Genomic DNA, 13,430 nt, shown 5'->3' on the forward strand with positions numbered 1-13,430 from the left:
ATGCAGGAGGTCGTGGGTTCGATCCCCGACCCTGACGACGCCTGCTGCTGCTGCTGTATGTTTGGAGTCTGCGTCTCTCTCATTATCATCATCAGGGTGGCTAGGAGATGTGAACTACCTCGCCTGGTCTACAGGAGGTCTGTGTCTCTCATCATCATCACGGTGGCTAGGAGATGTTAACTACCTCGCCTGGTCTACAGGAGGTCTGTGTCTCTCATCATCATCACGGTGGCTAGGAGATGTTGACTACCTCTCCCGCGATGCAGGAGGTCGTGGGTTCGATCCCGACCCTCACGACGCCTGCTGCTGTGTATGTGTGGAGTCTGCGTCTCGCTCATCATCATCATCACGGTGGCTAGGAGATGTTGACTACCTCGCCTGGTCTACAGGAGGTCTGTGTCTCTCTCATCATCATCATCATCACGGTGGCTAGGAGATGTTGACTACCTCGCCTGGTCTACAGGAGGTCTGTGTCTCTCATCATCATCACGGTGGCTAGGAGATGTTAACTACCTCGCCTGGTCTACAGGAGGTCTGTGTCTCTCATCATCATCACGGTGGCTAGGAGATGTTAACTACCTCGCCTGGTCTACAGGAGGTCTGTGTCTCTCATCATCATCACGGTGGCTAGGAGATGTTGACTACCTCTCCCGCGATGCAGGAGGTCGTGGGTTCGATCCCGACCCTCACGACGCCTGCTGCTGCTGTATGTTTGGAGTCTACGTCTCGCTCATCATCATCATCACGGTGGCTAGGAGATGTTGACTACCTCGCCTGGTGCACAGGAGGTCGTGGGTTCAATCTCGACCCTGACGACGCCTGCTGCTGTATGTTTGGAGTCTGCGTCTCTCTCATCATCATAATCACAGTGGCTAGGAGATGTTGACTACCTCTCCAAGTATGCAGGAGGTCGTGGGTTCGATCCCCGACCCTGACGACGCCTGCTGCTGCTGCTGTATGTTTGGAGTCTGCGTCTCTCTCATTATCATCATCAGGGTGGCTAGGAGATGTGAACTACCTCGCCTGGTCTACAGGAGGTCTGTGTCTCTCATCATCATCACGGTGGCTAGGAGATGTTAACTACCTCGCCTGGTCTACAGGAGGTCTGTGTCTCTCATCATCATCACGGTGGCTAGGAGATGTTGACTACCTCGCCTGGTCTACAGGAGGTCGTGGGTTCGACCCTGACCCTGCTGTATATGTGGAGTCTGTGTGTCTCCTCGTGGTCGCGTGGATTTCTCGCCGGGTTCTTCAGCTTTTCTCCCTCCACATTTGGAGTCGTGCGTTTTAGAGTGTTTGGCTGCTGCTGTAAATCTCCACGTGACGACGACGATGACGACGATGATGACGACGATGATGATGACGACGATGATGATGATGACGATGATGATGACGACGATGATGATGACGACGATGATGATGATGACGATGATGATGATGACGACGATGATGATGACGATGACGACGATGATGATGATGACGACGATGATGATGATGACGATGACGATGATGACGATGATGACGACGATGACGACGATGATGATGACGACGATGATGATGATGATGATGACGATGATGATGATGACGACGATGATGATGACGACGATGATGATGACGACGATGATGATGACGATGATGACGATGATGACGATGATGACGACGATGACGATGACGACGACGATGACGACGATGATGACGATGACGACGATGATGACGACGACGATGACGACGACGACGATGACGACGATGATGACGACGACGATGACGACGATGATGACGACGATGATGACGACGATGACGACGATGACGACGATGATGACGACGATGATATCGGCCGCCTCGTTGAGCCGCCACTAGTGACGGGCAGGCCGCTTCCGTACGTAGCAGCTCAGCCGTGGGGCCTTGCCCGGTCAGCGATAAAGAAAACGCTCTGCGGTTCTTGCCGTGAAGTCACGTGGCTATCAAATCAATGAGATCGCGACGTTTCGATCGCAGCACGCAAGCAAACGCCATCAGCAAAATACAGAGAATGGTTCAAGCGGCACGCACTTGACCCGTGACGTTGAGCGCGTGGGCAACCCCGTGGATCATCTTCTTAGGTTTTTTCGGTAAAGTCACCGTGTAGGTAAAACATTTAAAAAGTAAAATAAAATAAAAATCACGACGTTTCGGAGGCAACACAAGCGTCCGTCTTCAGGTGTATTACTTGATACGGCTGTCGTGGCTGTGACGGTTCCACCTGAAGACGGACGCTTGTGTTGCCTCCGAAACGTCGCGATTTTTATTTTATTTTACTTTTTTAATGTTTTACCTACACGGTGACTTTACCGAAAAAACCTAGGAATCCTTTTCTTGGTTCTTTCGGTAAAGTCGCGTAGAAGGGAAGTAATAACATAATAAAAATAAAACATATGTTTTATTTTTATTATTTTATTATTTCCCTTCTACGTGACTAATAAAAATAAAACATATGTTTTATTTTTATTATTTTATTACTTCCCTTCTACGCGACTTTACCGAAAGAACCAAGAAGATGAATCCCTGCTGCAGTCACGAAAGAAGCTTTAAATCGAAATATGAATCCTTGCAGTCACGAAAGCTTCAACTCTCGAATGAACCCCCGTGGATGTTTGTGTTGTGTGCTGCAGGGCTCTGGAGTTGGCCGTCAAGCACAAGACCCACGTGGACTCGGTGCTGGCCTTCCGCCAGCGCCACCTGCAGCAGCTGCAGCAGCAGAAGCAGCGGCAGCAGCAGCAGGGGCAGCAGCAGCAGGGGCAGCAGCAGAGGCAGCGGCAGGGGCAGGTGGCGGCGGTGGTGGTGGAGGAGACACGTCCACGCTTCCTGCAGTATGCACGCCAGGTGCTGCCCCTCCTCCTCCTCTCTGCCCCTCCCCCTCCTCTATGCCCCTCCCCCTCCTCCTCCTCTATGCCCCTCCCCCTCCTCCTCTCTGCCCCTCCCCCTCCTCCTCCTCTATGCCCCTCCCCCTCCTCTATGCCCCTCCCCCTCCTCCTCCTCTATGCCCCTCCCCCTCCTCCTCTCTGCCCCTCCCCCTCCTCCTCCTCTATGCCCCTCCCCCTCCTCCTCTATGCCCCTCCCCCTCCTCCTCCTCTATGCCCCTCCCCCTCCTCCTCTCTGCCCCTCCCCCTCCTCTATGCCCCTCCCCCTCCTCCTCCTCTATGCCCCTCTGTTGTATATGTTGGGTGTGAAAATTTTGATGTGTTGTATGCGTGCGTGGGTGAAATTATTATGTTGTATATGTGGGTTATGAATATTCAGTGAAAATAATAATAATCAATCGAAATTTGGCCAAAGGTGTAATTATCCGGAAATACTTTAATCCATGTAATTACGCACATTTAATTATGCCAATTCGAGAGGTAATTGTAGTAATTATGCGAGTGGGTGTAATTATGATAATGCAAGTCGTTATGATAACCAGACTCCGCCTCGGTGACGAGGGTGGGTTATCGATCGGAATAAGGCAATTAATCGTATGCAGTTATGCAGGTGTGGTGTAAGTATACAAGATTAACTTAGATTAACTCGGCCTCGTTGTCTAGGTTCGTCTCATTCTCGCTTATTTAGGTCCCCGGTTCGCCCCGTTATCGCTTTAACATTTACTGAGTATGTGTTAGTGTGTTTATTAAGGTCACCAAGTTCAGATCTCAACGCAGAAGCAGATCTTATGCATAGTTCAGGAAAGAATCACACAACCACTTCTGTATTAATCAATTTATTACTAATTCAACCTCAACTATGATATAGTATGCGAACTCTCAATCCCGGAACGTCAACACGGCATCAATACAGTATCATCAATGATTGTCTGATTTCACTTGACAACGGCACATGGATCCCGCGTAACGCGATGGTTGTTAGTGAGAGAGAGTCGTTAAAACATGCAAATACTATGCTAAGAAAACCTTAACGTTAATGAATGATTATACTTGAAAGATTATATGGCGATAAAACACAATCAAAAACAGTTATTATTCTTAAAGGCACCAATCTCAACAGATACATCGGCAGGTTATCTGACAACAGAATGCTCGGAGTAAAGGCCTGCAACGGCGCTCCTTTTCCGAAGATCTGCTGGGAATTTAAGCGATTAAGAGTACAGTCCACTAAATATTAAAGATAATACTCTTACAAATGACGGATGGCCTTCACTCGGTCTCGAGTTTTTCTTCACAGCCACGGATGGCTTATGGGTTCGAGTGGGTTTGAGTGGTAAGAGTTGTCTTCAATAGTCAGTGTTCGGAGTCGGTTCTTTATGTCAAACAGACGCCGGGTGGTCGTGTGGTGAGGGGGCGGTGCGCGTCATACGTATTAGTCGCTCCTCTGTCGCCGTGGTGAATTTGGTTCGGATGTCCGTTGACACGCTGTCGTAATTCGGAACCCGGTCGGTAGGTGGCGCCCGCAGCTCGCTCGCAGCGCACCGTCGTCCTCTCGTCGCCAGACCGCGACCCTGGCTGCCAGCAGGGGCCTCTGACGCGGCAGGTTGAGCTGTCAAGCGGGTCTTGCCCGCCTGCAGAGGAGACGGGGAGCCGCTTGAGTCGAGCCCCGAGAGCCGTCTGAACTCGGCTGAGTCCCAGAAGCTGAAGAGTCGAGCCGACCCGTTAGTCGCAGCTCGGCTGGTGAGTTCGACCCTCTTGGTCGAACTCGGCTGATGAGTCGAGCCGACCCTTCCGGTCGAGCTCGCTCATGAGTCGACCCGTTGGTCGCCCTCGTGATGAGTTGACTCTCCTGGTCCAACTGGTTTCCAATGCTCAGGGTCCTTTCTTTTATGCCGAAAAATCCCTTTGGGTCCTGCCCACAAGGCGGGGTTTTCTTTTGATTTACTGTGTCAGGATCTGTCCGTGTGTAGGTGTGTTCATGTGTGTGTCCGTACGTCCGTGTGTCTGTGTGCATCACCCACGGCATCTTCCGTTGTCATACTCCCTCCATAAAATCCATGAGCAAACAATCAGATGTTACAAATTGCCTCGAAGTCGTCTCTCTGTCTGGCCTCCTTCATGAACCAAAACACAGACGTTACAAATCGTCTCATAGGCACCTCTGTTCGTGTTGCACGACCTGGAGGGAGGGGCACACTCCCTCCGATCCTCACAGCACACAAAGACATGGTTAAAAAGTTTTAAATTAACATTTGTCCCTTACCATTTCCCAGTTATGATTCTGTATGTAACCTCAGGTGTGTCGTTTCCCATCGTGGTGCTTGACTCAAGTGGAGGTGCCTCCCCGAGCACATACACACTCCCATCCCGTGCTGCGGGGATACAAAGACGGCCGGGATCTCCCTTTCTCTCCGACCCTGGGTTTAACATCGCTCTTTATTATGTACTTTATTTCGACCTGGTGGTGATTTATCCCGCTATCCTGGCTTTTCATAAGTTTTACTTTTGTCTTTCATGCATAGGCTTATTATTATTAATTTATTTCCGATATCTTAGGTTAAGGGGTAAGTTTCTTGATCCTAGGAATTCGTATTCCTTGGTGTCTGCATGGTTATATAAGCGGAATATAGTTGACGGTGAATAGCGTTAACATTGATGTTATGTACGATATTATGTATTGTGATGTCTTTAACTTAACTTGTTGGTCAGGCTTCACTGACATGAAGTTGCATTTCATAGCCTCGCAGGTTTTTGCCTCACTCTGTCTCTGCTCGCCGTTGTTGTTGCTGTCCAGCTGACGCCGTTAACTCAAGGCCTCATTAATTTCCGTCACTCCTTGTAGGTGAGGGCGGTTGTACCTTGGAGTCAGTTCTGGTTTTTGTCTGCTTGCTTTTTCTGATGTCCCCTGACCCCGGGAGTTGTCATTCCTACTTTATGGCCTGTCGAAGCCCGACTCGCTGTTGCTGGCTGTGTGTTGTTCCCGGCTTTTCGCTTACGTTTGCAGTTCGCCGTGCTCTTAATTTCCTTCCCTCTTCAACCTTATATCGACTATTCGCTCCTGTCTGGGTGCGATTCAATTTTGACTTAGGAAGGTTCTGATTGTCATATGCTTTGGGTCGAGTTGTATTTTAAAGTATGGAAATAACATTTCATATTGACTTAATGATGGTGATGGTTCAGTAGGCGTAACTTGTGGCCTGGTTTAATTGGAGTGGGTGTGAATATCAATAACTTTAGCCTACCCTGTTGTTAAATTCTGATTTTAACGTTGCTTTAATAGCAATACAGAATAATTGAGCTTTTCGACTTAACTAGGCGAACACGAACTTTTGGTGACCTCCGCAGCCTTGTTATTCAGCTGAGTCTGCATCCTTGATATACAACGCTCTTATTCGTCTCACTGTGGTCATCCAACCTTCTGCTCTGGGAGTGTTATTCTTAATTTCAGGTCAAAGGCCCCCTCACGGTTCAGCCGGGCAGGGTTGTTAATCAGCTCCCTCCCCTGTGCACACAGCGTTGCTGACCCACTTCATTTGACCACTCACCCTGGATTTAATAATTTAATTCCTTAAAACCATGCAGGATGGTTGGCTTTTTGCCTTAATTATGTCTGGCTGACTCTCCCACTGTCTCTGCCGCCTGCACGGGTGACATATGCCCGTTCATCAGGCCCCCTCCTTCCTTGAAGCAAGGTTGCAAATTCTGTCATCCTAGACCTCCTCCAGTCCATTACTTAGTGACACCTGGTGTTTTGCAGTCTGCTGCTTTTGGTGTGTTTTCATTCATTATATATCAAGTAAGAAGATAATATATAAAAATATCAAGTTTGGAAGAAGGGTTAGGATACAACATACCGCCCTTTTAAAAATGGCCAGTGGTCAAATGGCCACGGGTTATTTTTAAAAAAAAATGTATACCCTTCTTCCATCATGAACCATCGATTGTCCTCAAGTTTTGCTGCTATTTCCTTACAACGCGCGCGTACGTGTCACAACTTAACATGGTTATATGTGACAAGAGAGAGGAGGAAAAAAAAAATTCTAAAGGAAGGTAACACGATAAGGGAGGGAGAAATTATTCTATTGACTACGTGTTATAGGAGATATCGTTAAAAAGATAGTTTCTACGGTTATTCTTGGGTGGCATCATCAGGCCTTGGCTCCCTTCTAGCTTGGCCAGGTACGTTAGCAGGAGCGTGAGCAGGAGGGCTGCCATTCCCTGGAAAACATGTTACACATTATCGTAGTGTGATATGCCCATTAGTTTAGTTCCCCAGAGATTGGTGTTTTATTCTGAGTTAATTTTTTTATGTCCTAAGGTTAAGTGTACTATGCACTTAAGCTTCCTGGAATTCGTACTCTTTAGTTTTTATTTTTTGGAAGGTCGTGTAGGTAGGAAACATATAATAATAGAAAAAAAAATATATTATTGTTTGTTGGTTAATTATCTTTGTTAAGTTTCTACTTTTCGGTATTATTCTGCCCTTATCTGTATATCTCCAGATGTCTTGGGAGGCTAGTCCATACATCTTTTGTCCATTTGGATGTCCATGACCTCTTTGTGACTGAACTCTCAACACTTTAACCGCCCTCCATGTTTCATGGATTCCTGGTGTTCTTGTGAGGAGAAGTGAGTTGTTTTCATTAATTAATAAAAAAAAGGTATATATATAAAAATTAAAAAAATTATTATATATTTTTTTTTTGTTCTTAATTAAAAAAAATAGACACAACAATCCGGCCGTTTGAATAATTATCAGGGGTCGACTTGACCACTGGCGAATTTCCAAACCAAGTAAATGCCCCTTTTTTTGTGTTATGAATCTATAAGCCACCCTCACTCTCGGCGGTTATTTCTTACGACGCGCGCATATGTATCACAATCGTAACATGGTTACTTTTGAAATAAGCAAAAAAAAATAAAACACCACGTTAAACATCGGTACTAATCCATAACGCATTCCTTCCAAAGCGCGCGCATGTATCACAATCTTAACAAGATTACATTTGAAATAAACAAAAAAAACCCCACAAAACTTGAACATCGATATCACCAGTTACATGGTTCTCATCCCTCATAACTCCGACGGATATTAATTTTTCCCTGTTTTTGTTAAATCCTGGGAAACGCTATGTAGCGGTTTCGAACGCATTTTTGCGTTATTTCCCTCCTGTTACATCCTGGCAATCTTTTTACCAAGTTCTGAGTGTCTGGTTTACCACTTATCACTTTGATCATTCGATCACGGTTTTCCGGTTCGTTTTTGTAATTTCCCCTCTCACTCTCTCGCGTCGTGGGAGTGTGGGGTGTAAAATTGTGCTGCACATAATCAGAATTCGCGCACACAACCAACTTCTCTACTCCGTCATCACTGGCATTCGCTCTCTCTGCGATTACATGCACATTTGCCGAGTCAGTGTGTCGATTTAATTCTGTCCCTCGTAATGTTGCCCTCTTTGTTTTTACGAGTGTGTTGGATTCCAACACCATTCCCGATACGTCATGGACATTCGTCTCCATTTTAGCACTCCGACCCACATAAATTTTGGTTTCCCTTGGATATTTTCCATTCAAAGACTCATGCCTGCGCTCCTCAGGGCGTGTCCCTGCTGTCGGTTTTTGTACTGTCCGATCACGCTTCAATGCAACCCTGTCCTTGTATTCGATCCGCGCGTCATTTACGGGAGTACTGTCCACGCCTTTGCCCGCCCTGTCACTTGCAGCCTGCCCGTATTTCTCATTGAGTTTCGGGTTTAATATCTCGGCGGGTGGGGCGCGCGTTGGCCGCTTGCTCGCGCTCACTGTGGGTCGTTCATCATGTCTTTGGACCGCATCCTGTGTTATTCCTCTATTCCCTCCTGGTATAGCCGGTGGAGGAATTGGTCGGAATTGGATCAATTGTGTTTGACCTCCCATCCTGCGATTCCTCTGAATGTTCGCATCCATACCTCCGCGGTCTGTGTAACCCCTTCCCGCTGGATGGTTATCTCGCCATCTCTGTGCGTAATTTTGGCCTCGTGTGTGTCGTGGGATGGGGTGTTGATATGGTTCTGCTCTGAACCTCTCCCCCCTACGATTCTCCTGCATGTTCGCATCCATACCTCCGCAGTCTGTGTACCTTCCCGCTGGATGGTTATCTCGCCATCTTAGTGTGCAACTTTGGCCTCGTGTGTGTCGTGGCATGGGGTGTTGATATGGTTCTGTTCTGAACCTCCCCCCCCTACGATTCTCCTGAATGTTCGGCTTTATGCCGCTCTCATTCTCGTGCCAACCTCTCTCCGGGTTATTTTGCCATGTGTGCGTGTTTGTTTGCTCCGTCCTGCATTGTGGGACTGCTCGGTGATTTTTATTCCTCTCTGAGAGGCTGGGTTCCTTATCCCTCTCCCTGTGTTCTGGATCCGAATTATGATTCTTAGCTCTGTATAACCATGCCATGTACGCCTTGCTCTCTATGCGGCGTAAGGATGCGGTTTCTGGATTCAAAACCATTTTTACCCTTTCGGTAATCTCTGGGCTCAAGGATTCAAAAAACATAATTTTAAACATTTTATCTCCTTCGTGGTATTGATTCACATCGCCTGCGTAATACGCTCTTTTAAATTGTACGAGGTAGTCACGTGGATCTTGGTCCATGCCCTGGGTCATCGATTTTACAGCATAAAACCCCTCAGTGAGTGTCGAATATTCTCCAAACTTCCGAATCACTGCCAGGCTCAGTTGTTTAAAATCATTTCTAACCTTGTGTGGTAGTGACTTTACCCATGTAATAGAATCTTTATTTAAGCTTCGTTTCAACAAACTCGCTTTTTCATCCCGTCTCATCAACCCTCTAATCATTGCCTCCTCTTCCACTGTCGCGATATGTGTGTGGATATCCATGGACTTATTGTGGGGGTCAAAATCGGGAATTCTGACTAGAGCCTTGTCCATCAATTTAAGGGTTTTACTGTTGAAAAAGTATTCCGAAAGTTGATCGCCGTCAGCGTCATCATCAAACAAGTTATCATCAGGCAATCTGTCACTTTTATCTGTTCTGCGTGGGGCGTGATTAAGCGGTGAGCATTTTCTGTGTGCGTGCCCAGTGCCATGTCGCTCGTGTTGCCATTTCCCTTCAGTTTTTGCCTCTGCCCTTAGCGGAGCACGTCCTGTCAACTTTACTTTAACATTTTGCTTCCCTCTATCTGTGAAGCCGTCAATCTCACATGTCCCTGTCTGCATATGTATCTCTCCCTCCCTTCTCTCGAATGAGTGTGATTTAATGTTACTTCCATATTTATTCTGTGGATACACGTCTGTGAGTTTCGCTGGTGTCGCGAGCCCTGATTTCTCCTCCCTTACGATGGTGTGAGGACATTTTCCCTCGTTTATTAGAGACGATTTCTCTCCTGTTTCCTTTCCAAATTTTCCTTTATTCCACCATCCCTGACTGTATGCCTGTGTGAGGAGGAATGAGTCCTGTCCTGCCTTCTCTGCAGCTTTTGCATCGTGTTCGCCTCTGTTACATTTTATCCAGTCAATTAGTTTCCCCCGAGGTGTGTTCGTGTTATCGATACAGCTCCCTCCCCATATGTCTCTCTGACTGTACTGCTTTGTAACAGATTGGTCGTTACGTTTTAACACAAGTTCCCCATACCCCGTCACCCATTCAAAAATTATTCTTAATCCTATCATCTCAAGTGGCAGGAGTTACTTTGACATTCCTTTTCAGAGTACTTATACACAATTGTATCACAGGATGCGTCAGTTCAACTCGAGCAAATAATTTCAGCCCAGCTGTCTTTGTTATACTCTGCTACTCTGGTATTTCCCTTCAGAGCGCGTTTTGTTTTGTTTTACGCCCGTTTACAATCACAAGGCAACGTCAGTTCACAACACTTTGATTAACACAACAGTGATTCGTTCCTGAATTCATGCATAAACTGTCTGCGAGAAATCCCGGACGAGCCCCCATTATGTTGTATATGTTGGGTGTGAAAATTTTGATGTGTTGTATGCGTGCGTGGGTGAAATTATTATGTTGTATATGTGGGTTATGAATATTCAGTGAAAATAATAATAATCAATCGAAATTTGGCCAAAGGTGTAATTATCCGGAAATACTTTAATCCATGTAATTACGCACATTTAATTATGCCAATTCGAGAGGTAATTGTAGTAATTATGCGAGTGGGTGTAATTATGATAATGCAAGTCGTTATGATAACCAGACTCCGCCTCGGTGACGAGGGTGGGTTATCGATCGGAATAAGGCAATTAATCGTATGCAGTTATGCAGGTGTGGTGTAAGTATACAAGATTAACTTAGATTAACTCGGCCTCGTTGTCTAGGTTCGTCTCATTCTCGCTTATTTAGGTCCCCGGTTCGCCCCGTTATCGCTTTAACATTTACTGAGTATGTGTTAGTGTGTTTATTAAGGTCACCAAGTTCAGATCTCAACGCAGAAGCAGATCTTATGCATAGTTCAGGAAAGAATCACACAACCACTTCTGTATTAATCAATTTATTACTAATTCAACCTCAACTATGATATAGTATGCGAACTCTCAATCCCGGAACGTCAACACGGCATCAATACAGTATCATCAATGATTGTCTGATTTCACTTGACAACGGCACATGGATCCCGCGTAACGCGATGGTTGTTAGTGAGAGAGAGTCGTTAAAACATGCAAATACTATGCTAAGAAAACCTTAACGTTAATGAATGATTATACTTGAAAGATTATATGGCGATAAAACACAATCAAAAACAGTTATTATTCTTAAAGGCACCAATCTCAACAGATACATCGGCAGGTTATCTGACAACAGAATGCTCGGAGTAAAGGCCTGCAACGGCGCTCCTTTTCCGAAGATCTGCTGGGAATTTAAGCGATTAAGAGTACAGTCCACTAAATATTAAAGATAATACTCTTACAAATGACGGATGGCCTTCACTCGGTCTCGAGTTTTTCTTCACAGCCACGGATGGCTTATGGGTTCGAGTGGGTTTGAGTGGTAAGAGTTGTCTTCAATAGTCAGTGTTCGGAGTCGGTTCTTTATGTCAAACAGACGCCGGGTGGTCGTGTGGTGAGGGGGCGGTGCGCGTCATACGTATTAGTCGCTCCTCTGTCGCCGTGGTGAATTTGGTTCGGATGTCCGTTGACACGCTGTCGTAATTCGGAACCCGGTCGGTAGGTGGCGCCCGCAGCTCGCTCGCAGCGCACCGTCGTCCTCTCGTCGCCAGACCGCGACCCTGGCTGCCAGCAGGGGCCTCTGACGCGGCAGGTTGAGCTGTCAAGCGGGTCTTGCCCGCCTGCAGAGGAGACGGGGAGCCGCTTGAGTCGAGCCCCGAGAGCCGTCTGAACTCGGCTGAGTCCCAGAAGCTGAAGAGTCGAGCCGACCCGTTAGTCGCAGCTCGGCTGGTGAGTTCGACCCTCTTGGTCGAACTCGGCTGATGAGTCGAGCCGACCCTTCCGGTCGAGCTCGCTCATGAGTCGACCCGTTGGTCGCCCTCGTGATGAGTTGACTCTCCTGGTCCAACTGGTTTCCAATGCTCAGGGTCCTTTCTTTTATGCCGAAAAATCCCTTTGGGTCCTGCCCACAAGGCGGGGTTTTCTTTTGATTTACTGTGTCAGGATCTGTCCGTGTGTAGGTGTGTTCATGTGTGTGTCCGTACGTCCGTGTGTCTGTGTGCATCACCCACGGCATCTTCCGTTGTCATACTCCCTCCATAAAATCCATGAGCAAACAATCAGATGTTACAAATTGCCTCGAAGTCGTCTCTCTGTCTGGCCTCCTTCATGAACCAAAACACAGACGTTACAAATCGTCTCATAGGCACCTCTGTTCGTGTTGCACGACCTGGAGGGAGGGGCACACTCCCTCCGATCCTCACAGCACACAAAGACATGGTTAAAAAGTTTTAAATTAACATTTGTCCCTTACCATTTCCCAGTTATGATTCTGTATGTAACCTCAGGTGTGTCGTTTCCCATCGTGGTGCTTGACTCAAGTGGAGGTGCCTCCCCGAGCACATACACACTCCCATCCCGTGCTGCGGGGATACAAAGACGGCCGGGATCTCCCTTTCTCTCCGACCCTGGGTTTAACATCGCTCTTTATTATGTACTTTATTTCGACCTGGTGGTGATTTATCCCGCTATCCTGGCTTTTCATAAGTTTTACTTTTGTCTTTCATGCATAGGCTTATTATTATTAATTTATTTCCGATATCTTAGGTTAAGGGGTAAGTTTCTTGATCCTAGGAATTCGTATTCCTTGGTGTCTGCATGGTTATATAAGCGGAATATAGTTGACGGTGAATAGCGTTAACATTGATGTTATGTACGATATTATGTATTGTGATGTCTTTAACTTAACTTGTTGGTCAGGCTTCACTGACATGAAGTTGCATTTCATAGCCTCGCAGGTTTTTGCCTCACTCTGTCTCTGCTCGCCGTTGTTGTTGCTGTCCAGCTGACGCCGTTAACTCAAGGCCTCATTAATTTCCGTCACTCCTTGTAGGTGAGGGCGGTTGTACCTTGGAGTCA

At 46.9% G+C, this 13,430-nt stretch overlaps 1 protein-coding gene across 1 annotated transcript in view; it reads left to right on the forward strand.

Moving 5' to 3' along the window:
• The window catches only part of IFT80 (intraflagellar transport 80), a 67,915-nt gene that overhangs the window by 46,197 nt on the left and 8,288 nt on the right, over positions 1 to 13,430 (forward strand). Inside the window, 1 exon segment of the mRNA XM_078882772.1 lies at positions 2,649 to 2,859. Coding sequence (XP_078738898.1) covers positions 2,649 to 2,859 — 211 coding nt within the window.

The sequence above is a fragment of the Lampetra fluviatilis genome, chromosome 67, assembly GCF_964198595.1.
Source record: "Lampetra fluviatilis chromosome 67, kcLamFluv1.1, whole genome shotgun sequence".
Lineage (NCBI taxonomy): Eukaryota > Metazoa > Chordata > Hyperoartia > Petromyzontiformes > Petromyzontidae > Lampetra > Lampetra fluviatilis.